Raw genomic sequence first — 27,198 nt, 5'->3', positions numbered from 1 at the left:
AATAAATATTATCTTTAGAATATAATATAAATAATAAATATTCTTAGAAGACAAAAAATAATATAGTGCCTCTTTTTAGTATTTTAAAAGGTTGTTGTTAGAATTACAAAAACTATTTTCAGAATGCCATATTAAATTAATTATACTTAAAGGACACAAACAAAGAAAGGAGTTTTTTAATTTTAGTTGGTTTGACTATTTTAAAAAAGTGTAAAACTCTAGTTTAATTTAATTTAGGTTTTTTTCAATTAACCCAATATTCTGGCCTGTGTTCACTGTGCCGGCGCCTCGGTTCGTTTCAGGTTTTGGGCCTGTACCGCCTCGTTTGGCTCTTTGAAACGGCCTCTGCCGCCGTCGACTGCGCCGTCGGTTTTATGTTTTTCTGTAGTTTTTAGTTTTTGAGGCTGCATAAAGTTTAAACAATTTGGCCGCCGCTCGCGTTTAGTTCTCTTTCGCGTGCGCCAAAACCAAGTAACCAAGTTAACAAGTTGCCGGCCGAAATAAATTTCGTTTTTTTCGACTTCAGCTTCGATTTTTTGTGCTCAAACGCACTTGGTTTTCGGTTTCGATTTCGATTTCAAGTGTTACAGATATATATTTTGAAGTGCTCGATTGATTGGCCGATTGATTAGCGGGCCACGTGAAAGTGAGTTTCATTGTTTGTTTTTCCCATTTTTCGATTTTTTTGTATTTTTATTTTGTTGTTGTTGCTGTTGCCGCTGGGCTGCATTCCACGTTACAAATATTTTTTGGAAATATTTTTTGGCTGCGTGAGTTTGGCAAGCGGCGCAAACATTAACCCACTGCTGACCTCTGGCTTTTAACGCGTGTGTTGGGCAAGGATTTTAACGAGTGTGTGATGAAAAAGTATGCGAAAATGTGTGTAATGGAAATTGGTAATTGGAAAACAAAGTGCGGGCTGTACTGGGCTTAAAAAATGTGAAATAATGAAATATGTATGTCGCCAAAATGAAGGAAAAATAATTTATACTGTTTTTTAATGTGTTTGCGTGCAGTGACAAATATCAGGAATGACTTGGGAATATTTTATGAAGAATTTAGCCTAAACAAATATTTATTTATTTAAACAAATGTGAAAAACAAATATTTATTTTCTTGCTTTTATTATTTCTAATTATTTCCTAACTTGTTTTAAATTGTAATAATCGGAATGAAACTTAATTGAGTCATGAAACGCCTTGAAAAGAGCCACCTGCATTCACTTACATTTTTTCAATAAATGCAACACTTTGCCTCTATCAACCATTAACCACTTAAAGCCGGTTTCCCTTGCTCCAGTTTTTGGGGTCTCGTGGAGTTCGACAGGTGAGCATCGCACAACGCACATCGCGCCCAGATAACAAGATAAAGTCAACAAGTCCCACGAAATCTTCGGCGGCCTTGAAACCGCTCCAAAGCCGAAAGATCAACAAAAACCAAATTCCGCACCAAAGGGGGAATAAATAAACATTTTCGGTGAACTTAAATCGGTTTTGAAGCCGAAGGCAGCTACGCATGCGCAGCGGCGTGTAAACAATAGTGACCCACTTGCCTCATCTTTCAGCAATTTGCTCGCTGCACCGGCGAAACTGCAGTGGATTGTGCAACCTGCGAGGGAGATTTACATATCGAGGCAAATGTGTGCAATTTGTGCAAATTGATAGGCCCCACATGGGTGGGGAAAACAGGGGCTTTCCAGTTACGCAGCTTAAGGAAATGCTACATGATACTGTGCATAGTGGGGAAAATGCAAAGTCTGATTGCGAATTGAGGCGAGAAATTTCCCGAAAATAAAACAAATAACAAAAATACCTAATTGCAATAAAATTACTTGGCAAATAAGCTAATATTAAGAAAAATTTGTATAGTAGTATATTAATAACACCACTTGGCTATGGATTATATGCAACAATCAAATTATAACATTCCATTCTAAGCCCACTTTGGTCAAAAATAAGTTGTACTCTGCAATTAATTTTTTATGAATTATTTTATCTGACCAAAGCTGGATTTTAATGATATAAATACCGTTTTTCATACAATCCCATATCTAGTTATAACTTAATTGCTTTTATAATAAAGCAAAACCATTGAGACAATTATGTTCAAGTTACCTTTGTTGCATTTTAGCCCATTACATATGAGTCAGCTGTTGGCCAAACAATTTCCCAACAAATTCCCAAATACACCGAAATTCCACCACCTTGAGGTGCGAATTAATCATACTTTCGAGAAACCGCCAGCTACTCCCCCGAAAGGCCCACAAAAGTCTCAATTGGCCCGCTGCTGACCAATTGAATGTTAATCAAAAGGCCAAAAAGCGAGGAAAAAACTCGGCCCTCGCCCATCAATTACCACTTGTCAATGTCGCTGGCTTCTTTTCTTACCGGTTTCCCATTGTGGCCAAAAGCGACATGGCAGTTGGCCGAAAGAATCCAAAATCCGAAACCAACGGAGTTTGGCAAGAGACGCGAATGACCTTGAGGGGAGGGGCGATTCGAAATCGAAATCGGGGTTTGTCGCTTGGGTTTTTGGTATGAAAGTCAAGGTTGGGTTTGCTTGATAGTTGTTTCATGATTAGCATTTGCCATTGTTGTTTCTCTGTGCTTTTTTTCAATTCCCCTTTGAGGGCTTATTTTTATGGCTTATAGTCTTGTTTAAGCGCTTTTTATGAGTGTCATCGGCTGGGAGGCAGATACAAATTGATTAGCCAAGGAAAAGTGCATACTGACAACTAAAACTTTTAGCACATATTGAACATCTGTCGGCTATTAGGAAATATAATTAATTTTTTTTTTATCGAAGAAATGTTAATAGATCTATTGTATATTTTTGTTTAAACTCATAGACGACAAATTGTAAGCTTTTATTCATTTGAATATACCATATTATTTAGTTGCTATTTCTGCGTTATGCATCTTTCAAATTTTACAATTGAGAAACTGTTAGATGATTTTATTTACTTTAATATTACTTATTTATTTAGGTGTTGGATCTGTAACCTATGCATCGTACAATTTGAACAGTTCAGAAATTGTAAGATGATTTTATTAATTTAGAACGAATTTTGATCGGCAAATTGCGAAATGAGGTCAGAATATGGAATGTTATACCTCGTTGAGCTCGTAATTAAATTCATAATCAATTGGCATTTAAATCTAAAAACTTTAATTTTTGGCCACTTTTCGCAAAAATGGGTGATGTAACCCCTTATAAAAAAGCGAAAATTGGTCCAAAAATAAACTTCCCTAAAAGTGATGAGGATTGTTAGCCTAGATTGTTAGCTGCTCAAAACAGTCGGTCTTTTTGTTGTGCGCTTCGATTTGACTAAATAACGTTTGAAAAATGGCTTAAAATTAACGTATTTTTCTTCCAAAAAATGCTACTCCCTATTTTTGCCCAAAAAGGATCAGTTTTTTCGTCGACAAATTACGAAATGGAGCCAGAATAGGGAATGTCATACCTCGTTGAGCTCGTAATTAAATTCCCAATCGATTGCCATTTAAATCTAAAAACTTTAATTTTTGGCCACTTTTCGCAAAAATGGATGATGTAACCCCTTATAAAAAATGCGAAAATTTGTCAAAAAATGAATTTCCCTAAAAGTGATAGGGATCGATAGCCTTGGTTGTTAGCTGCTCAAAACAGTTGGTCTTTTTGTTGTGCGCCTCGATTTGATCAAATTACGACTGAAAAACCGCTTAAAATAAACTTTTTTTCGTCAAAAAAATGAAGTGCTTCGTAACATTTTTTCAGTCAGACACCAGGCAAACAGAAAACTTAGCAAGTGACAGCTGGTAGCCAAAAGTGAACCTAAACAGCTGTTCATTTTCAAGATGGCGGCCCTTTACATTTTTCCCCTCCACCCACTGACCAATAGGAATTGATCTCCATGGGAAAGAACCGTTAGTTGGGAGCCAAACGCAGACCAGAGATGAGCAACCATGCCGTTTTCACTAGTTTGTCACGATCCTGTCACGAACTTGTCACGATCTTGTCACGAAGTAACAGTTAAGTCCTATGTATTTGCTGAGGCCATGCCGAAAGGAAGAAATCACTAGAGCATCTCTAAGTAAGCTTGGAATAAGCTAATCAGCTGATCGTTTTCCACCTACTAATCGTTTATGTTCGCCTGGTGTCTGAAATTAAGAAATCAAGAAATCGGACCATTTTCTCGACGAGCAAATAAGATATTTTGATCTTATGATTTCTATAAATTGACATTTTATGAGGTCTGAAATTTAATTTCTTGATTTTTGACACCAGGCCAACATAATCCATAGCAGGTGGCTGATGGGCGTTAAGATTTTTTTAATGGAAGGACACCGTTAGTTTAGTGTAAGCCGACTAGAGGTGGGCTATTGCTTAGTCGGCAACAAAATGCCTTACATATTTTGAAGTGGCACACCTCTAGTCAAGCCTTAAAAACTAATCGTTGGCCGCCTACAAATTTTCCTGTTCGCCTGGTGCTTGAAATCGAAAATAGCTAATTTACTTCAAAAATTGAAAGGCTTCGTAACATTTTTTCAGTCAAAATGCTAGATTTTTGGTTTTCAGACACCAGGCAAACAGAAAACTTAGCAAGTGGCAGCTGGTAGGCAGAAGTAAACTTAAACAGCTGTTAATTTTCAAGATGGCGGCCCCTTACATATTTCCCCTCCCCCCACTGACCAATAGGAATTGATCTCCATGGGAAAGAACCGTTAGTTGTAAGCCAAACGCAGATCAGAGATGAGCAACCATGGCTGTTTCACGAGTTTATCACGAATTTGATACGAGCCTGTCACGATATGCACGAAAAAACAATTAAATCCTATGTATTTGCTTAGGCCGTGCCAAAAGGAAGCAATCACGAGGTCATCTCCAAGTGAGCTCTGATTAAACTCATCAGCTGATCGTTAGGCAATGGAGAAATTTGACAATCGATTGGCATTCAAACCTTAAAATTTTAAGTTTGGACCAATTTTCGCAAAAGAAGATGAATAAAATGAATAGGGAATGTAATAACTCGTTAAGCTCATAATTAAATTTGGAATCGATTATCATATAAATCTAAAAACTTTAATTTATGAAATTTTTTGGAAAAAATATGATACAAAATGCTTTAAATTGATCAAATAATAAATTTCCCAAAAAGCGGTGACAGCGATTTTATTTAGATTTACCCCTCTCGCAGGCAACTACTTCAAGACGTTGCTCATCCTTATTGAGTGCATAATTTGACTTGGAACCCCGTCTAATTTTGGTTTTCAATTCAAGGGGATTTTTCGCCCATTTAGAGTGTGGGAAACCGGCAGCTGCGGAGAAAATATCGCAGAGCGATATGGAATCGGCAGACCAACAAATGTGTTTATGCAGCTGCACTGAAAAATTAAGAGCGTTTCCCGCAGGGCTGGATTAAAAACGGCACGGAGGATAACTTAAAGTGCTGCTTCCCCTGGAAAAACATGGCCATATCAATATGTATGCCTTATTTATTGACTTGCTGGGCTGGGAAAACGGAGCTGGGGAATGTGTATGGGAATGCCGCGCTGCAGGATGCCGCTTTTTGACAGTTGGCACGTAGCCGGGCCAAGACGATGGGGCGTATACGTATTATGAGTTATGAGCTCGCCTCGCCGATCACGTATACGCCCCCTACGGCTGGCTGACTTTCTGGGCACCCCGCTGTCCCCCGCCCCTGGCCACTTAAAATAATGTTGATGCCGAACAATTAAATAGAAGGCCCCGCTATTGTGAATTTAATTACAACTGTAAACAGTTTTCCTTCTTTTTGGCGGGGGGGGGAAACTGAAAACTGAAAACAGAAACAGAACAAAACCAAAGCAAACATTTTTGAATGCCATATTTTGTATTTTCCCCGTTGTGTGTTACTTATTTTTTTAGCCAGCCATTAGCAGCGGGAAACGGGCGGAAAAAAGGGTTCCACAGGGGCGGGGAAGGGGGCGGTGAAACACTACGCGCTGAGAAAAGCAATTTTCCGGTTGAGTTTACAAATGGCGGGCGCGGCCAGCGTTGAAAATAAATGACATATCACAGAGTCTGGTCACCTTTATGCGATGTCCAAAGTAAACACATGAAAGCAATGCGCCAGGGGCGTGGGCGAGGGGTTCCAAGGGGGGCCTCTGCCGTATCCTTGTTTGTTTATTTGCCTGCCTCCGAGGACTCCTTAGTTATGCATGTGTGTGTGTGCGGGGCGTGTTGTGTGCATTTCGATGTATTTGGCTGCGGATGCGGTGTGTTTTAGTGGTGGCCTGTGGTTTGCTCGCTCGGTCTTTCCGGAATTCCTCTGAAGCCCCATTCGGTTTGGATTCTATTAAGGGGAATCAAGATGCCTATCTTCGTGGGATTCTGGAGCAGAGCTTAGCCTTTGGCCTATTATCACTCATTTCCATTCAGTTTCTGGGAGTGAAACATATACTGATAATGTATTGGGGTAATAATACTTCTTATAAAGGAAAGATACTATTATTATTATAAAGCCCAAAACCTATTGTACAAAAATTGTTGCATTGATAAACCCTTTATAAGAATGGGTATAGTTTATTGCTATGTGGTAAAGGAAAAGAATATTATAATAATATAAATGATAGAGGTTTCTTTAGATATAATGATTAGGAATGACAACCTTAAGATATTTTGCTTCCCTCATTGCTGATACTTTTCTTGGGACCACTTTGCTCTTCCTTCTTGATATAAATTCCTGTATATTAGTACTTATTATTAATGAAAGATATTAAAAGAATTGTTAATCCCAATCTCTCGGTATGAAAACTTTAAAAAATACCATTTCCTTGCTGGTATATTTTTTCGGAACCTAAATATGAACCCATCCTTATGATTAATCATACCCGGATATTAGGATTTATTGTTAATAGAAGATAGTATAAATATTGTAAGGCCCAATACCGATTTTATTTTTATTTTTTTATTGGTTAACCCCTTTTGATATTATATCCGGTTTTGAAAACCTTATGAAATTACCCTTTTCCCATGTTTATACTTTTTCGGGACATATTTGCCCGCCCTTTCTGGATATCAATAAATGGTTGCCATTCATTTTCGGCCAACTTTTGTAGCCCTGGTAGTTGGTGTTGTTTACACGAACACACATACACCCACACCCACACACAGACAGACACACATTCCCGAGGACAGTTATGAATGGCAATCCATTCGCTTAATGGAATTTCGTGTTGTTTAACTTTTACGTGGCGCCCAGGCCAAGAGAGAGAGGGGGGGGGGGGAGGGGGGGGGGGGGTTTGGGGAAACATATGTGTGTCCTTGGGTCAGCTGGGGTCGCCCTTAGCCACCCACCACCCCCTTGTGCGACCCATCATCGTAAAGCTTTATTAGCATTTATTATGCAAGACTTTGCCTCGGTCAAGTTTGTGTCTCTGTTTTAGTTTTATGATCGCTTCCGACTCGACACCTAACCCCACCCCCCCCCCCCCCCCCCCCCCCCCCCCCCCTTCCCCCTCTTAACCCCTCTTGGCCAGGTTTTAATTTCAATAAACGCACATTTTATGACTGCTCAGGTTTATGACCACGTAGGATTTATTTATTTTTCATTACATTACGCCAAGTGCGGGGCCAAACTTCAAAACTCAACGGGTTGATTCAATTGGATGGTTGGCAGGGGCTGTAATGGGTTAAGGGTGGTGCGTGTATGCGTGCGGTTCGCATGTGTAATCAACAAAAATTGCCGAAATGTAACTCGATAATTTCGCTCGCACACAGCAATGCACACGAAACCAAAACAGAAATAGAAACAGAAATCGAAACTCTGAAACCGAAACTGAAATTGCCAAAATGGAAATCGAATTGCTGCACGGAAAATTCTGGATTCGGGATTCTGGATGGGGGCCTCGGAGACTGGGAGGAAATTGGGAAAAGGGTGGTAAGGGGAAAGGGGAAAGGGTTAAGGGGGAAATGCATTTTCAGGTGGACAAATGTGGCACTGGGTGCGTAGTCGAGCTACAGTGTGCAGCAGTGACAAATGTTGATAAGATGCCATCGATTCGCATAATTTATGCTGCCACCATGGGCCACAGTGGGCTGGAAAAGTATGTCGACAGCCGAAGGGAAAAGTGTGTGCTGTAACAGAATTTTTGAGCAACCAAAATGTATCAAATAGTTTTTAAAATGGTTTATTGTCTCAATTAGCTGAGTTCTAAGATATATCATTTATGATGATGATCAAAATATATCAAAGAGTTCTTAAATATAGTTTAAGGACTCTATGAGCTGAGATCTAAAAGATATCACATATGGTGATCTATTATTTAAAATTCTGAAGTTCTCATCTGAGTTGAAAATGTTCTTTAAAATAGAATGACATTTTTGAAGTTTAATATATTTTTATTTTGAAGTTCAATTGGCGGTATTTACATTGTATATCATAACAAATAAACTATTTGTCCAGTCAGTTGTGCACACTTATCAAAAAGTTAATAAATAAACTCAATTTAACTTTTCTTTTTTAACCATTTCGTTCTAATATTGAGAACCTTGAGACCAAAATGTACTTACACGGTTTTTAAGAACGAATGTTCTCAATTCATGACAATGTACTTAAATAATTCTCTCTGTGTATGAATGTTTGATGTAAGGTTAGGAAATGTGTGTTTCAGAACCAGATGTTCGTATTACACTTCCTACAAAGACAACTAATATATAGAAAATTCCCAAAGAAACCAAAAAAATTTAAAATTAGGCCTTAAAAGTAGTTGCATTTTCGGATTTGCAATTGAACTTTTGAGGTCTACTGTAGCCCCTTGGGAATATTTCCTGGGACACCCACTCGAGCACACATGCTCACACTCACACACCCACAGACTGACTCACACCTAGGCACTTATACAACGGTAAGTCTCTGCTGGCGTCGCTGCCGGCGTCGCCAATATATCGAGGACATTTAAATCGCTCTTAAGTCTCGTTTAATTGGTACTTAGCATGCAAATGCAAAATGAGGCGAGATCCAAGGCAGCAATTGTCGCACTGTCTGTCTCGCTCTGTCCCTCCATACCCGTCTCTTTCTTTAGGTCCTTGTTGGCGGGTATGTGTGTTTGTGTGCATATGTGAGTTCCTCTGTGTGGGTGTGTGTGTATCATTAGTTACATGGACAATATGCCAGGCACATCGTCAGTTTGAGTTGCTTTCGTTGTCTCAGGCGGAGAAACCCTTTCTCCACTTCCTTTCTCCTGTCTCCTTTCTCCGCTTTCTCCTCTGCAGCTGCTTTGTTCAAGTGTGTTTACCAACACAGGCACACAAAGAGTTTTGCCAACACAGAGAAAATCAAACAAACTCATTTTAAGCCCCAAAATAAATAAAGTTCTTTACTTAAATTTAATTATAGAATCTAAAGCTATTATGGAATAATTTTATAAGTATTTTTAATAAATTGTTTTAGTTTCTAATAATAAAAATCAGATATATTTTAAAAATTACTGATTTTATTAATGTTTCTAACTTAACAATTATTGTCTGATTCTGAAAAGCAATCTTTAACTATCATGATGCTACTTGTTTATCACTTATTATTTTTACTTCCCCACTTTGTCCTGGCTTTTTCGCTCAGTGCACTCCAACCATAGCTTGAGAGAGCGCTGAGAATCGAAACGAATCGAATCGAATCACATTGCATCAAATCAAATCAAATTTAATTGAAATGCCATGCAAAAATATTTTGAGAGCAGAGACGAAAATTGATTGATTTTTGGCTAGCCATCGAAAAGTCCGATTTAAATGCCACGCCCCCTCTTCGCCGCCCACTTTTTCCCTGCGGCCAGCACTCATTGATATAATTACAAAGTTTTGTTGGCCAGTTGATGAGCCAGTTGGAAAACATAATCAAGAATGCGATTTTGCCGTTCCCCATCTCGCTCCCGCAGCCCAAAAAGTTTTAATTTCAAATGAAGTTTGAACAGGGGCGTGGGCGAAAGGGGGTTGCCTGGGGGATGGGCAATAAAATAATCAAAGCGTGCACAAAAGTGCAACGAGAATTGCCGAAAAACTGGTAACAAAAGTAAGCGAAATGAAGAAGAAAGGCGGAAAGAAAGCGGGGTGGCGATGCCATCATCCAAATAGGGGAAAAAGCCAAAAGGCATGGGACAAAAAAGAAGGGGTATTTGGTAGGCGATAGGAGGTATGACAAGTTCCTGTAAGTATGCAACACAAAATTTTATATCCAAAAGTCAGGATTATTTTTCATTGCATACTTTCGGACACCTTTCCCTAAGCTCATATATTTTAAACTATTGAGCTGTTGATAAGATATCTTGGAATAGTTTTATCTACGACTTTACTTATCCCTCGTATCTGAGGTGTCCCTGTAAGTAAGTTAATGTTATATTCGAAAGTAAGGATTATTTTTCATTGCATACTTTTGGACACCTTTTTTCTAAACTCGCGTATTTTAAACTATTGAGCTGTTTATCAAATATCTTGGAATAGTTCTATCTACGATTTTACTTATCCTTCGTATCTGGGGTATATACCCCCCCATCTTACAGGGTGTTTGGGCTTTGAAAAAAGGGTTTGCCCAGCTACAGGGCAGTGCAAATTTACCTGAAGACTGGGGGAAATAGGGGCGGGAAACAAACTTAACCGGAAATCTAGTCGAAAAATGGGCAAAGTTGCCAAACGGAAGCGGGCGTCTGAAAATGCCAATGCCGTTTGTCCAGGCGTAATGAAAGTCGGCCAGAAAGAGACAGTGCATGGGCGGCGGGACAGGGACAGCTATTATGCGCCATTAGGGCATAATTAAAATGCTCCGAGCAGCGGAAGCAGCAGCAACAACAAGTGCGGCCAAGACGCTGATAATGACAACACGCTGAAGGAGGAAGGTATCGGGTGGCAAGGGGAGAAAGTGCAGGTGAGCGGAAGAAAGCAAAAGAAAGCGGTGGAGCGGCGACAAAGTTGCCAGGGCAAACACAGGAAAGGGTTGCCCAAAAAAGAAGGCACTAAAAAACAGGGGCAGATCAACAGGGATAGTTTTAGGGCTACAAATATCCCCAAAATATCTTAACAGACCTTAAATCCTTTATAAGGTCTAAAAGTAAGCTACTATTTCTGTTAAGGCGATAAGTTCGTTCCTTCTAAAGAGATATAAAATCGCAGGCTGAAAATTCTATAATCTTTAACAACTCTTCGGGTTGTGAAAGTTCTTTTTAAGAACTACAACTTTAATTCTTAAATCAATCAATTTTGTAAAACCCCTTTGAAAAATTTTAAACCACTGCTTAAGGACTTAACCAAAAAAAGCAAGTGGAATTAAGCCAAAGCCAAGACAACAGTTACAGATATCCCACTCGAGATATTGTGTGTGTGTTTATTTTATTTGGTACTTACTGTACTTGCAATTCTTAAAGTGAAACTAATAATATCTTTGCTTTTAATTGCTATGGGCATAAAATTATATTAAATGGCTTACCCACAATTGAAATTAAATGAAACAGATTAGCAATATATTGTTTGCCTTCAACAGTAATTACTTTTCATATATCTCGATAACAATCGCCCGACTCTATAATTTTGATGGCCACTGTGTGCTGTCCATTCGGCTTGGAATTGGCAATAAGGACTTTGAAAAGGGACTTCACAGCTTTCACTTAGGTTCGCACACTCTTTGCACTCTGCACTCTGTGGGTATTTTTTTCTTTTTTACACATCCCCATGATCAATCTGTGCAATGAATTTTGGCAATTAAGCAATCACTTCGCTCATATGCATGGAAATTTCGGAGCCCGGTTTCGTGGGGATGTGGTTCTTGGGTGGGGGAACTTGGGCCCCAAAGACGCTGCCAGAGCTCAAGTGCACTATCCAGCCGAAAAACTAGTCTCAACTCAACTCAATGAAATGTTTGTCTGTTATATGTACCGTTGCGTTTCGTTTGGGTTCGGTTTGTCCTGCTTTTTTTTTGGGGGAAAGGAAGGAGGAGATCCTTCTGCTTTTTCTGCTGATTGCCTTACGCTACAACAGGCAATCTATGGGAATAAAGATATGCATATGTGTGCCGTGTGTGTGAGCCATGCATTTTTATGGCAGTGCTTTTTTGGGGCTCGGGGAGGTCGGTGGTCTATATATAAGGAGGGGATAGGATAGCATAGAACGCTCTCGAAAAAGCAAAAGTTTTCACTTCAAGTACTTTTTTCGCTCTGCTTCTTGGCTATGCTGGTTTTTTTTTTTTTTTGGCAATTTGCTGTTGTTGTTATGGTTGTTGTTGTTGTTGTTGCATCATCATTCGCCTGGCAAAAGAGTTTGAGCACTTGAGTAGCATTAAAGCATCAAACGATTGTCTACGGAGCCAAAGGCAATTGACTTCTGCGCTGAACGATACCGGAGAATATGTGCCATGGGATGGGATATACGGCGAGGGGATAGGTCCAAAAATGACAGGGAATATTAGCAAACTAGAGATGAGAATACCCTTCGTGGAATAAAAAATAAATTTAAGATAAAGAGATCAAAAAGCTACCTGCAATTATCTTCTATATTGAAATCAATTATTATAACAACGAGAATCTTGGAATTTTTAATCGAACTTACCTAATATTATTATTATCCTTATCATTTTCGTATACCTCTCAAAATACCCATCTGATTGATATGAAAATTGGTACTTATATCCACATGTATATTATAATGGAACAACCTTAAGGTTGGCCAAGTCAATCAAAAGGGTATCAAAATTGGCCCCTGCACATAAGCCTGTGTTTTGGTGTAATTTTAGTGCTACAGATTTTGATTGGGAATTTCGATATGCTACTCAGCTGACTTGACCTCATCCCCATCGACGGGAAATGGATACCCTCTCCCCCCGCCATCAATCAGATTTTCCCGCGTGATGGGGAAAATGAAGTGCCAACGTTTTCGGCAAATGGCCAACAATCCAATCGAATGCGCCAATTCTGCCGTCAGCTGCTCAATTAGCCACACTGAAAGAAATACTCAAAAAATGAAAAAAAAAAAGCCTTTGAAAGAGAACCACTGCTCGTTGCTTTGTATTTAGAAAACAAATATACCCCTAATTATATTCAATTTTGCAAATGGAAGTGCACAAAGCCCGAAACTGATTCAAATGATTTCAATACAATTTTTACATATTTTGTGCAATTTATTCCGACTATAATTTCATCAATGCTACACTTGCCCTCTCTTGCCGGCTAAAGAGGTCATTGCATTTTCAATTGCGGCATAATCGGACACAAAATGCTGCAAAATGTAGCAAATATAATATAATCATTGTTTTTTTGTGATTTTTTGCTCAGCCGGGGTGGCATTGAAATAATTTAAATTATTTTCGCATTGCATTGAAAATTATGGCCAAACAATTAAGCGGACAGTTTTTGGCCTTTGCCAGCGGCCAATTGCTGTTTTCTATTAACTCTTTGGGCCCAAAGGGGCTTAAATAACGCAGAAATACACAGCACACACAGCCGCATTGTGACATTAAATGGCATTTGAATATTTTGGATACTTTTGCGTATTCCGTTCGGCTGGCAGAAATGCAATTAAAATGTAAAAATTTATTAAGCTACTTTGGCAATTTTCCTAATTACGCGCATTAAAAGCAAACAGTGAAAAAAATGTGCATTTTACACAATTTGCGAGGGACTTTCCCCGTGGCAGCGGAAAAGTTGACTAAATATTGCAAATTTGATTGTCACACAATTTCGGCTGCATACTTTCAGGGGGCGCGGTGGAAATTCCGCCTTCTGATGCAATTATGCTAAGAGAAAAGCAGTTTCCCATTTTCCACTGGACAATTACCAGTCCTTGTAGTTGGCGAGGTATTTCAATTAGGCTGGAAATTTGTCTCAGTGATGAGAACGAGGGGACGTCTTCAGGGGACTCATTACAGAACTTCTACGTTTTTCGTTTGAATTTTAAAATCATTCCTATAACGTTGATTTACTATAAAATATTAGATACAACTATTTTTATAAAGAAATATATTTATGTAGATTTATTAAAGCCTTAAATTCTATTGTTGGTATAAACTCTTTAGATGCCCCTAAGCTGTGAAAGTATTTTTACAAAATATGTAAAAAATATATTGTACAGCACTGAATTTTTTGGTGTTTATTTCCACCCGTTTCGCTGACACCCAATGCCTTTTACCATTGACCCCTGTTTTTGCGAAGCTCCCCATTCGCAAATTTCCATTTCAATTTCGCTTTCTGCCGCTGCTGTTCTCCTTTTTGAGAGCTGTCACCGAACATGATTTATGCACCGCCTCTGCGGGGGCGTGTCACTTCTATTGCCATCGTTATTCCGCTGGCCGATGACAGAATCTGCCATTGATCGATGCAATTTGCAATGGATTAATCACGCAAAGAGCCCGGCCATAATGAAATATATGTGTTTTTATTTTCGCAGCATGCAGTTCGGTGAAAAGAGGAAGTTGCTGGCTGTTGGCATCCTGCTTATAAGCCTGGCCTTGGTTCAGGCCGCGGATCCCAGCTCCAGGGATGGACCCCACATAAGGCACAAGCGTGGTATCTTCTGGGACTTCTTCCAGAAGATGGTCATCACCAAGAACCTCATAGTGGACGTGAGTTGTAATACCCAGTTGCGTTTTCTTACATACTGAACACCATTTCTAGCAATACACGGACACACGTAACACCCTGAATGACATATACAATACTGTCAATGAACAGTTCAGCGATCCGGGTCCCGAGAAACCCACCAGTCGTCCTAGGGTGACGACTGAGAAAATTGTGAGTATTGCAGGGTTGTCGAAGAATATAATCTATGTATGGCTTATACATATTTTTACCATAGTCTATAAGCGGCGAGGAAAGCGGCAGTAACAGCGAGGAGCCCACCACCACGGAGGCCTTCACGATCTCCCGTTACGAACTGGGTCGCATCCTGGGCAGGAACTTCCGGGGTCTTCAGAAGCTGGCCATGACCGAGTTCGATACCGCCCTTAACGTAAGTACTTTTCAGCAATTAAAGTAATAATTATAGAATAATTATAATTATACTAATTTTAAAGTAGTAATATATTTTATAACATTACAATATGTATGAACAATATGTATCGATAGTGTGGACAAACCTCTTCTTTTGGTAGTGTTACCAGATACTTCGTTAGTTAGTCTTCGCAAAGCACCAGAGGAGAACATGTGCAGAACAACATATAAACAAGTTTTCAATGTAAATCCATCCAACCCAACTATTATAAATAAAGCTACCTATAATACTCGAAAAGCTACCCTTCACATATGCTATGCAAACTATTAATAAGGCCTTATGACACTGATTTTATTTATAAAGGTCTTGAAAACCTTTAAAAAATATGGTTTAAAAATATTTTATGAACCTATACAATAACCAAAACACATATGCTATGGTTAATATGACTTTTTGAAATAAGCCGAAAATCAAGCTAGTGTCATATGGCCTTAAAATAAAAATTAAGTTACAATAAAGCCTAAAATGATATTTGGATCATAGTTAACCGAAATGCAATACCTTTTACCGCTTTTAATATAACCTTTTTAACTATCTTATGATTTGAAATATATTTTTCTGTTTTCTAGGCCACCAAATACAATCTGGCTGAGTACAAATCGGAGGCCGATAAACAGTTCGCCAATAGTTTGGCGGTGGAGAAGAAGAACAAGCTGAAGAGTCTCAAGGGCTGAGCCACGCCCCCTTTCCCAGTGCCCCACGATAGTTATCTCTGTGATAGGCTGATGACTGTATTTCCCTGTTTTTTTGCTTATTTATTTGTTAGCATTCTCGCAACCACGTACATATAGTGTATCGAATAAAGGGCGGATGTGAGTGCGGCTGGGGAAGTGTCCCCGAACGCATACGGATTCGTGTCTACGACTATTGTGTGTCAAATTAAAAAGTTTTCTGTCATAATTTTATTGATAAACTTTTAAGTTAAAAAAGGAGCACCGAAAAAAGCGGAAAACAAACACCGAAGCGGAAGAGAGTAACAGAAAGGACAAGGATGAAAATGAAAACGTTGTAAGACCGGGAAAACTAAACAGAAATTGAAGGTCTGTCTTTGGATTTTTGTTGGGTTTCTATGGGTACCTATATTTATTATTTTTGTAAATATATATACATATGATTAAACTAATGTTGTAAGGAATGTTCTAAGTTTGAGTTTGGTTGTTGTTAGGTCAAATAAATAAAAATAATAAATAATATTATACAACTTAAATATTTTGTTGGTTACTAAAGATAATTTAATATATTTTTTCTTATTTTTTGGGATATTACTTAGTTTTTCAGTGAATATGAATTCAGAAAGAGGTCCCTGTATAATTCTGCCGCTTTTCCCTACAAAGGCTGTAAGTTTGTGTTGGCTGAAATCGAAGTAAAGTTGCAAACAAATCCAAAAGGCAAAACTTGGTAAAATACAAAGACAGTTTTGGGTCCTGTCTGCCCTCTGCAGGATCTGCTTTCTCCTTTCTGCTTTCTTCTCGCCCTGTTCGCCTCCTTTGGCCGCCGCATAGTTAGCAGAAACCACTAAAAGTGTCATAATTCGATGCCCATGAGATGGCTGTCTCGAAAGTACGTTGGCCGACAAAACTTTGGCGGTAATGACTGTCGTTCTCCCCTGAAGCCCCCCTGAAAACCCCCCTGAAACCCCACTAAAACTGCCTTGTGGTGCAACTGTGCGTATGAGCAACCTGCCTTGTCTGCAAACTTCTGTCGGGGGAAAACAACGGAAAAGCCAAAAAATACCAGGCGAATGTTTGCCAGCCGGAAACTTATCGAAAGTGGCGAGCAGTTGCAGCTGCAGATGCCGGGGGAAATATCTCTCAGATAAACAGATTCCCCTACACTTTAACATTTATTTCGCCATTTGATTATCAAAGCCATTGGGATATAACGCATTAAGCTAAAGTTTTTAAAAGGCATGGAATATATTTTTAAAACTATTATTAGTTATTAAATTTTGTAAACGATTGTAAATATTTGATGTGCCAGTTGGTTATTAAAAATATCTGCAGGCCAAAAAGCAAAAAATCTCGAAAATAAACATACACTGCCCGAATGAAAATAAATTCCGAGTGAATAATTTATTGCGCTTTGCTCGTGAATTGCTATGAAAATATTGTTCTGGTCATTTTCCCTTAAACAACTGGCACTCCATTCCATTGAAAACAAAACCCCCAACCCTCCACACACATTCGACTGCAATTTCAGCTCTGCTTTCAAAGCCCAAAGTGATAATCTGATTTATGTGAAGTGTTTATTTTCGTTGGCAGTTTTTATTTGTTGATTGTGACATGTGAGTCAGTTGGCTGTGTATGCTGATTGCCTTAATTGTTTCGGGTTTTGGCACTGCGACGCATGTGCAATTATGAGTAATTTTCACAATAGAACAATTAGTCTAACAGCTCTGGCCGAAAAACACTAAAAACCGGAGTCCAGCCCGGAAGTTTCGCATCTGGGCGACGTGCCAAAGTTCAGACCTTATGAGTAATGCCCCCAACTTACATAAGATCCATGTAAGTACCCGGCGAACTCATTCAATTAGCGGAGAAAACAAGCCGTAATTCGATCAATCGATCGGGAAATCCTACTTGGCATGCTGAAAATGTCATGACATTCGGTTCGTATAAATCTACAGTTGTTTTCGGCTTGACATTGGGACATCCGCACTCATAAGTGAATAAATGAATTAGCCAAACGAGGCAAGTCGATCAAACAGCAGTTGAAACCGACCGAAATGTAAACAAGCTCCGAATGACAAGACAATCGTCATAAGGCAATAAAAAGTGTTGTGCATATAGCAGGGGAAATACCCTGGAAATATCTCAGATTACGAGGGGTTAAAGGGCTCAGACTTTAGTTATAAGACTATTGAAAATAATGACATGGCTGTTTCCATTTAGTAATGATTGCTATATCTCTTAAGGCCTTATACTAAAAAATCCTTCAATCAAATATATTTTGGAATTGATTTGAGAGCGTTTTAAGAAATATTTCGGTTAGATATGATTATAAATATATATTTGTTCTGCTTTAAATAGTATTTATTATATTATTTTATTATTATATATTTATATGCCAGTAGGAGATTAAAATTTTACCCCATCGCATCTTTGCCTTTCACAAAAGAGCAGGCTGGCTCAAAACTAGATCACTTCAGAATACATATATTATCCCCATGCAAACTCTTAAAAACCACCCATAAATTATAGGCCAGCGAAATAAACGAACTGCCCGTCATGGTGACTGATCGGCAGCATCTCGACTATATAATTTGGATCTGGAGTGAGGGAAGGTTGTAAATGGATAGAGAGACGGTCGCCACACGATGTTTGTCTTTATGATCTCGAATGAGTGTTTCTGCGCTTGAGTTCACTCCGAGTTCTCGGAAGTAATTGTTTACAATGCGGTTTTAATTTGAATAATTACGATTCAAATGTAAATCACTTGCGGTTTGCCCTCCGTGCCAAATGTTTATTGCTTTAATGTCTCGATGGCCATTGTTCCCCAGTTTTCCCAATAATTTTGTGTTCTCGAGGTAAAAGTACACTGAACTGTCTTTTGTTGCGAAAATGGGGTTAATCAAATAAGATATATCGTGACTGCTACAATTTTTCAATTTATTTCCAATAAATATTTTCCAAATATTATTCTTTGTTTACATGAACTGATCAAGACACATGTTCCCAGTTTATTTCAAATGGAAATTTCCCTATATACAAACCCAAATATAAATACTTGCATATTTGTTTTTATGAACTGATTAAATTAAATAGTGCTCCTTGAATTTACGTAATTTGTAATCAGCCTTCTGAGGTTCAAAGATCCCCCAACACATTTTTCCTTGGTCTGCCTGAGTTAATTAGCTCCGAACTGATAACCACCGATCTGTGATCCCCGGCTAGTCCCACCACTTATCAGCAATTTAGTAAATCGCAAAAACACAGGTCACGATTCCAACATCACTTGATTTAGCTTTTATTTTTATATAGATCACAAGAAAAAAAACAAAGAAACTTATGCAACGAAGAGGGGACCTCCAGCCGGAACTCCATCAGATACCTGAAATGGCAAGATACGATGGTTAGTGGATGGGATATTTTTTGGGATCAGGACTTTTAGGCGGAACTGACCTCATGGGGCCGGGGAGCTGGGTCCACCGATGGGGGCCAGCAGGACCTTCTCGGTGGGGGCATCATAGGTCACGGGGATCTTGGGCGTGGTGGAGGCCTCGTCGGTGAGCTTGTGCTTCAGCTCGTCGTACTTCTGGGCCACCGAGCTGCCGAACTCCTTGGCGCCCTCGCCGATCTTGTCCGTGTAGGGCTTGGCGGCCTCGGCCACATCCTTGGCACCCTGGTTGACCTTGCAGCCGAGGTTCTTGAAGAAGTGCTTGAAGTCGCTGTCCTCGGGAGCCTTGACCTCGTCGCACTCGCCGCGCACCTGGCCACCGGCCACCAGGAGCACCAATCCGATCAGGGAACACACCACGAGCGATTTCATCTTGACGCTTTCAGCTTGACAACGCGACTGATCGGTCCGCTCCGAATCGGCGGTCTACGATCTAAAAATCTCAGTCTCCGATCTCCGATTCTCCGGTTCTCCGGTAACCGGTTACGCCCCCCTCCCCCATCCCCCTGCCCGGGGCCCAGTTCCCCCTGCACGCCCCTGGCTGAAATAAACCCCAATCAAGTTGCGTTCGTGCGCTCGCTCGTTCGGCGTTCACTCAATGCGAACTGCTCTAGCTTTGTTGTAATAGCAGCTCCAGTGCACAGCGAGAAATTCTACTTGAGTTTGAAAAATCCAATTTGACAGAAAAAAATCAAAATACTATTCATTACGGCCTATTCATTCCCGCAATGGCCTAACAATTATTAACTGTTTTGAAATGGCTCAAAAATAACCATTATAATTGGACCTCAACATAAAAGTCAGAATAGATTTTATATTCAGTGATAGAAAAATAAAATTCTTATGAAAATCTAAGAATAACTATTATATTCTAATCAAAATTTGTATTAACTTTTTTAACATTCCTAAAAACAAGTATTAAGGAGTTGTACTTTTACTTTTGAGTTAAAGTGTACTCCTTTAAGTTTAATCCATAAATCAACTTAAATAACTTAAGCTTTAATTAATATCAGATTAACAAGATTTTTTGTTCCATGTATTGGAATATATAATTCCTCCGATTTCAAATTAATTGTTTTCATTTGTATTACTCTTAAAAAAGTTTAAATCGGTTGTATATATTTTTTATGATCCAAACCAGTTCCAATATAAGCTGTAAAAAAAAAAACAGAAAAACCTTTAAAAAAGGAAGGCTACACCGTAAAAAGTATAGCAAAATACGTATATATATAAAAAACTCGAACCTATTGCTTGAACAAATTGCACACAAAATTAAGGGATAATCAACAACAATTGGCCAAGTCACGAGGGCTCTACTATTCACCAAACAATGTTTATATACAACCATTAAACACCCAATTTTACCACTAAATCAAATATTATTTTCAGCCTATTATTCGCAATGTCAGACCAGCTTTATAGAGTTTTGATACTGATAAGGTTCCACAGAAAAACAATTATTTTATTTGTGTGTTGGCTGAGCTTTGGATTATTTATTCTTGAAAAGATTTCATCTTATTCACTAGAAAAAAATCTTAGGCATAGAACTCATTAATCTTGTGGGATTCTTGGATTTTTTTATGAATCTGCAGTGCGTTCTGATACTTCCTTTGTGCCTTTGGGATTTTAAATATTTAAAAAAAAATTGTATTTCGTTAGGTCTTAGTTCTTCCTGTTTTGGGGGGCACATGGCGGCCTCGGTCGCTTGGGATTCACCCAGTTGTAGCAGCAGCCCCGATGATCCCGCGCAGAACACCCGAATCCCGACCAGACAATCGCCTGGACGATGGGCAGTGACAGGGCGACCATGACGATGATTGTCAGGAGTGCGCAGGTGCCCAGAAGCTGCATCTTTCCCGACGACTGGCAATTAGCAATTGATGTGAGATCGAGGTGGGCAAAGAGCCTTTGGCTCATGATTCACACCCATTCGCAACCAAAACCGGCTCACCAGTTAGGCCGGAGTTGCAGGGCTTCAGTCGGCAGGCTGTTTGTTTATTTTTGGCCAGTAGCCCCAGTGGCCAGAAATGTCCAGAAGAGAAAGTCGGGAAAGAATCATAATCGTGAGTCACCGGGGGGAGGAAGCGGTTCATTAAGAACCGTAACCCAATTGGCTCGATGCGCTGAACAAGTTTCGGGGTTCCAGTTATGCTAAATACAGTACATTATATAGCATTATATAGGTCTGAGTAACAAGAAAAATAATATATAAAAAAGGGGAATATCATAATAATATATTGTAATAATAGTTAAACGCTTCTTTATCATAAATAGGAAATGCTCCATGCCTTGCAAGACCTGGAAACTTTATTAAGTATTATAAATATTTGTAGGTATATGGCTTATCTAATTCTTCTCGTAGTCCACCTCATTGGCATGATCCTCCAGCCAGTCCAAGTTGACCGGAGTCGGAGAAGAGGTGGTTTGCTCCTCCTTAAGATCATTTTTGGAGGAACTAGATGGTACCGATGTGGAGGAAGGGTCCTCAGCGATGGTGATGGTGGTGGTGACCTCCTTCTCAGGCTCCTTATCCTTTTCCTTATCCTTTTCAGAGTTGGCCGGAAGGGCCAGAACATTGACCAGCATGTTTATGCGCTGGAACAGCGATCTGGTCACATCCCTGGCCTTCTCCTCCAAGATTTTGGCCTCCTTCTCGATGTTGGCTATCCAGGGCTTGGCCTTCTCCAGGGTGCACTGCAGACTGTGGACAAACTTGTTGACCTCACTGGGACTGGGAGTGGTCACCGCATCCACATCCGAATCCGAGCCCGAATCCCCTGCAGACTTGGCCTCAGAGCCGCAGACAATCGAGGCTGCCTGCATTTGGCCAAAACAAAGGCACAGACTGGCCAAAAACACTGCGATTATCAGGGAATTAGTCATCGCGATTGTGGATCTCGAATCTCGAATATCGTGTATCGCCGCGGAGGCCCCAAACTCGACTGAAACCCGTTTGCAGCCGCAGTAGTTGACCAAGTTCTTGGGTATCTGGTGGCTTTTGGGCTGGGCTTTGGGTCTTCGAGAGGCGAAGCTCGGCGAGAAAGTCGTCGGGCCACTGAAATGCATTTTAGGCGAGCGAGAAGAGAGGCCCAGAGAAAGAGAAAGAGGGACTGGAGAAATGGGAATGGCCGGGAGAGACGAAGAATTCTCCAGAAAGTGTCGAAGAGAAAAGACGCGAATGGAGGATGATTCATGGGTACTTGGAGTAATTGCAAAGGTGACTAATCCATCAACTAGATTTTTAAGCGCTGTCGAAATGATCCTGTTGTCAAATCTTTCAAAGAATCTAGAACAGGAATTTTAATGACTTAAATGACTTTAGTATTACTTGTTTTAAGTATTTTTCTTAGTATCGCTAAAACTAGATAGCTAGCTTAGTATATTTAGATTACATATTGAACATGTAATAATGACAGTTCTTCATTAAATCGTAAAGAGACTTTAAAGATATGTGCATAAAGCTTTAATCTCAAATATGTTCTAAAGCTGCACAACTATGAGTCATCAAAAAGTCACCATTAAGAGGGAGACAGCATAATAAGATAACTAAACAGCGACGCACATAAATTTGAGCAATAAAAGCATTATAAGAAAATACGTATCAATAAATACCATAGAAATATTCCATTGTATAACAAACAGAGGTAATAAAACTGAACAAATCCCTTCGTTTAAATATTCCAAGAAACGTGGTGTGTATTTCACTTTTCATTTTTATTTACACGAAAAAAAAATCATAAAAAAACTTAAGCGCTTAGGGGAGGAGGGGGCAAGGCGGAGGACTCGACCGGAGGACTACTTCCTCAACTTGCTGCAGTTGCCCAAGGCATCCAGGATGTGGCCGTGGCCGCACTGCTGCTCGCCCTTGAGGATGTCCGGGTTGATGATCTCCACGTTGGCCAGGAAGCCGCGATCCTTGCTCATCTCCTCGGCGGAGTCCTTGGCCAGCTTGTCGCGGAAGTCGTCGAAGCGGTCCTTGAGGTCGCTGCCCAGGACCTTGGCCTTCTCGCCCAGCTTCTGGGCGCCCTCCTTGAGCTCCGAGCCGAGGTCCTTGGCCTTCTCGCCCAGCTTCTTGGCCCCCTCCTTGATGTGGCAGCCCACGTTCTTGAAGAAGTCCCGCACCTCGTGCTCCGAACTGGTGCTGCTTCCCGTGATCTCCGATATCTTGTCGCTCACATCGCCCAGTCCGGGAATCTTATCCTCGCAATCGAAAAGTCCCGCCCGGCTCTGCAGGAATGCTCCGGCCAGCAGGAGCAGGACTAGGGATCCTTGCAAGCTATTCATCGCGATGTGTAAGGTATATATATGGTATATCTGTGTTATTCGGTTCCTTTGGCTTATCCACAAAACCAGACTGAACGCCGACTTCGCTGAGACTGACCTGGGGCGCCTCGATTTCCACCCATTTTATTCGAATCGCCGTCGCCTTTGTGTGTCACTTGCTTCGCATTTTTCTTTAATTCAATTGGCGAACGGCAACAATCATCGCAATTGTGCGCTGATTTAAGCACAGCTCGACAAAGATACAGATACGCAATGATACAGATACAGATAAAGATATATATCCCTCGGATAATATATCCCTTTTTCCGCCTTCTTCTCAATCGCTGTGACTTTGTTTTTCACATTTCGCCACATAAATGAACACGTACTTTTTCGCCGAGCCGGAAGCTATGACAAATATGCCTTATAAATAGACTATAGACTATGGACTATATAGTATATATACTATACTAGGCGAGATGCGTTCAATTGGTATTTACACTCGACTCAGACGCACTGATCTGGAATTGACCCACAATGGCACGGGCTGGTGATTATGTAACAATTGGCGAGGCCATAAGACATTCTCGAAGAACTGCGAAAATCCGAGGGATAGGATAGGCCTCATAGGTGATAAAGGAGGTTAAAGTAGCCAGCTGGTTAACAAAAAAACAAATATATATTTATCTTTCCTTATCCTAGCTATTTTGATTTATACTAGATCTTTAACATGGATGTCCCCATAATAATTCATTTATCCACCATTTGTTCATGGACATATGTTATGTATTGGGATTATTATGCACAGCCCAAAGATAAATATAGTATTTCCCATTTATTATTATTATTATTACTATTATTACAAACCAATGGAAGTGACAACTAAACACAATATTACTTTGCCACATGAACTTCTTGATCAGCCCTCGAAACATGTTTTATATAGGGAAAACATTATTGGTTTCAAAGCTGCCATTTTATTGATACCCAATTAAAGCAACAAATTAAATCGAACTTCCCGTGTCATCTACTATCAGTTTTGACTCTAGTTCCAATCGCCGATTTCGTGAGCCCCGATTGAGTGGGTTCCTCCCTCGTTGGGATTGACATCGTATATATCTTCCAAGTCATCCTCTTGATCGTCCAGGTCCTCAGTGTCGTTATCATCGCTCTCGCCATCGTCATCGGCCAAGGGGATAACATCTTCCGGAGTTGGTTCTTCGGTGACCTCTTCTTTGGCGCCTTCTGAATCGTTTTCGGGATCTGTATCACTTTGTGGTTCGGCTTCCTGTTCTGGTTCGGTTTCAGTTTCGGGATCGTTAAGTTCCGGAAGAATATTGGATTCTGGCTCAGATTCGGGATCATTGAATTCTGGGAGAATAGGTAATTCCGTGGTGGTGGTTGTCGTAGTGGTCGTTGTGGTAGAAGTGGTTGAGGGTGCACCTTAAATTCATAAGAATTCATAAGGTAAGGTTGAGTTTATAAATGTATGGTGTACTATAAACTCACATTCCTCCGCCGTGGGATCGAACTCACAGCGAATCCTACGCTCCATGGACTCATCCCTCAAGGGTTCTGGAGTGGTGGTGGTTCTGCGAGTGGTGGTTGTGGTGCTGGTGGGCGCCTGAGTGGTTGTAGTTGTGGTTTTAGTGGTGGGAGCCACCACAGGTTTCTTTATCAAGTGCCTGCCTAGAAGGAGGTAAACCCATATTTAATATATTAAAGATGACCCTGTGTATGGTATAATCTGATGAATGAAGTGGAAGTCTCTTCGAGGTCTCTTCTTACACTCCGGAAGTTTTGGCTCGAAGTCGCAGCGGATCCGCCAGTCCATTTCGTCCTCATCGAGGGGCACCACCACCTTTTTGGGTCGCCTCACATAGTACACCTCCTTGACCTCGATGATCTCCAGGTCGGGATCGTCGGGGGAGATGCGTCTGCGCACGAACCGGTGGCGCTCGCCCTCCGGAAGAGAGCGGGCCTGAAGAATCTCCAGGCAGGAGACTCCCAGGAGCAGGAGAATCAGAATCGAGGATCTGCTCATCGCGTAGTCTGCGGTTAAACTACTTTGTGAGCTTCGCTCGCAGAACGGAACGGAATGAAAACATTGCGGAAGCTTATCAAATTCGATAACCTTCTGACCTTGGACCCTGGGGGAGGGGCTGGTGGGGCGGAAGAATCGGTCAAGAGCCCCGCCAAGTGTTGCATACTTTCGGTCTGCTCCGGTTAATTGCGGCTCACGCCTCGTGACGATGCATCAATGTCCGCATAAATTAGATTTCCTCCACGGACGCGTAACAAATTAGCCGCAAACATAATTGCCACGAGCTTGGCTAAATACACCGCCCCCCCTTTCCCAGGGCGCCCCTGTAGAGGGAGAGGGGGAAGCAGATGGCGAAAATTGGCAGGTTATTCTGCTGCCCGTTTTATTGGGCATATCGGAATCACCGAGGCGCAAAACAAATAAATAAACAAATTTTGGACTCACTGTTTAGCAAATATTGAAATGTTTATTCTTTGATATAGCCTGCATGTAAAAAAAATAATATCCATTTTTAATAAGTATAAAAGATTGTAAACAATATGTTATTTAGCCATTTGAAAAGTTCGACGAAATTATTAAAAACAGCTGCGTAAAAAATATTACTGTGGTTAGCAAAACTTTAAAAATAAATATATATTTAAACCTTTCACTTAATAATAAAGCTAGTATGATTTGATAAATGGGTATGCGACTTTGTTTACTGTTTTACTGTACTGTTTACAAAACTAGAACCAACATAGAAACTTATAGTTATGTATGTAATGTATAAAAAACATAGTTCACACGGATTATTAAATAAACGGCTACTGACAACTGTTCCTAAATTGAAATAATAACTGCGCATAAAATAAGAAAGGTTGTTTTTTAATATAAGTGAGCTAATCTCAAGGACTCAAAGAAGAAATCGAAAAACAAGCAATGCTGTGAAAACAAACCACAGCAGACATATAGTAAACCAATCAACCAGCATTACATGTTACAATATATAAACTTTTTCTGACGATTATAAGTAATATTGTTAATATAAGGTTTATGGATCCCTTGTAATCGATATGCCCTCGATCGGATCTCTTGGGTTACAAATTCCCCAGCAGCTGACTCATTCGGCAGTGTCAGGACCTCGCCCATCGATATGCTCGACGGGCAGATGGGAAATATGTGAAAAGTCATTTTCCCCATACATATTTTCCCAGTTCGCCTTACTTTCTCTGCGTTTCTTTCTCCCCCATCTCGTTTTTCTTTTGCCCCTGTTTGTTTGTCATTTTTCAATGGCAAAATGCTGCGTGGGGAATTCGGGGGCAGGGCGGTGCAAATTAGCCGAGCGACGGCGGCCACATATGTTTCAGTCATTTCCCAATAACATAACAGAAAACTGTGTATTTTCCTCGGTTCGGAAAGTGGGCGGCCGCGGGGCGTGGCACGGGATGGATAAACAAAAATGTTGTGAAGAAACACACTGAAAATATGCATACGCTTCGAGCGGGGGCATCATCACTTTGATCAGTGGTCAGTGGGGCTTTGCGAAGGGGCATTACGGCGAAATGCTTGCGAAATATTAATTAGTGACATGTTTTAGGGGATTACGCGGATAAGCGGTGTCAATGTGGGGGAATACTTGTGTTTTGGGGGAAAAATACTATATTGTCACTTAAATTGTGATTAATTATCCAGGGCTTACAACGGTTATGGAACCTATCCTATATCCTAACCCATATCAATTTACATTTTTCAGCATTCATTATTAATATTTAAGATGGAATTCCTTTAGATTATATAACATTTTATTTACA

The 27,198-nt window shown here is 40.2% G+C and overlaps 5 protein-coding genes across 5 annotated transcripts; 1 reads left to right on the top strand and 4 right to left on the bottom strand.

The window, feature by feature from the left end:
- Window positions 1-453: 453 nt before the first annotated feature.
- Window positions 454-16,107, top strand: LOC119557259. Its single transcript, XM_037869944.1, has 5 exons — window positions 454-646; window positions 14,383-14,557; window positions 14,610-14,726; window positions 14,791-14,943; window positions 15,555-16,107. Exons 2-5 carry the CDS (start codon window positions 14,384-14,386, stop codon window positions 15,657-15,659), a joined length of 549 nt encoding a protein of 182 aa, XP_037725872.1. The 5' UTR covers window positions 454-646; window position 14,383; the 3' UTR covers window positions 15,660-16,107.
- Window positions 16,108-18,921: 2,814 nt separating this feature from the next.
- On the bottom strand, window positions 18,922-19,509 carry LOC119556571. Its single transcript, XM_037868869.1, has 2 exons — window positions 19,107-19,509; window positions 18,922-19,035 (listed from the first exon to the last, which is right to left on the bottom strand). The coding sequence occupies exon 1, from the start codon at window positions 19,471-19,473 to the stop codon at window positions 19,108-19,110; it is 366 nt and encodes a 121-aa protein (XP_037724797.1). The 5' UTR covers window positions 19,474-19,509; the 3' UTR covers window positions 18,922-19,035; window position 19,107.
- A 1,801-nt stretch (window positions 19,510-21,310) lies between these two features.
- On the bottom strand, window positions 21,311-22,096 carry LOC119556691. Its single transcript, XM_037869086.1, has one exon. The coding sequence runs from the start codon at window positions 21,982-21,984 to the stop codon at window positions 21,448-21,450; it is 537 nt and encodes a 178-aa protein (XP_037725014.1). The 5' UTR covers window positions 21,985-22,096; the 3' UTR covers window positions 21,311-21,447.
- Window positions 22,097-22,771: 675 nt separating this feature from the next.
- On the bottom strand, window positions 22,772-23,488 carry LOC119556642. Its single transcript, XM_037868971.1, has one exon. The coding sequence runs from the start codon at window positions 23,383-23,385 to the stop codon at window positions 22,897-22,899; it is 489 nt and encodes a 162-aa protein (XP_037724899.1). The 5' UTR covers window positions 23,386-23,488; the 3' UTR covers window positions 22,772-22,896.
- Window positions 23,489-24,305: 817 nt separating this feature from the next.
- On the bottom strand, window positions 24,306-25,425 carry LOC119556551 (coiled-coil domain-containing protein 80). The gene is made up of 3 exons (XM_037868835.1): window positions 25,153-25,425; window positions 24,874-25,053; window positions 24,306-24,807 (listed from the first exon to the last, which is right to left on the bottom strand). Exons 1-3 carry the CDS (start codon window positions 25,406-25,408, stop codon window positions 24,410-24,412), a joined length of 834 nt encoding a protein of 277 aa, XP_037724763.1. The 5' UTR covers window positions 25,409-25,425; the 3' UTR covers window positions 24,306-24,409.
- Between the last annotated feature and the right edge of the window lie 1,773 nt (window positions 25,426-27,198).

The sequence above is a fragment of the Drosophila subpulchrella genome, chromosome X (assembly GCF_014743375.2).
Source record: "Drosophila subpulchrella strain 33 F10 #4 breed RU33 chromosome X, RU_Dsub_v1.1 Primary Assembly, whole genome shotgun sequence".
Classification (NCBI taxonomy): Eukaryota; Metazoa; Arthropoda; class Insecta; order Diptera; family Drosophilidae; genus Drosophila; species Drosophila subpulchrella.
Note: the sequence above shows the minus strand (reverse complement) of the source record. Positions and strands in the feature narration are given on the sequence as shown.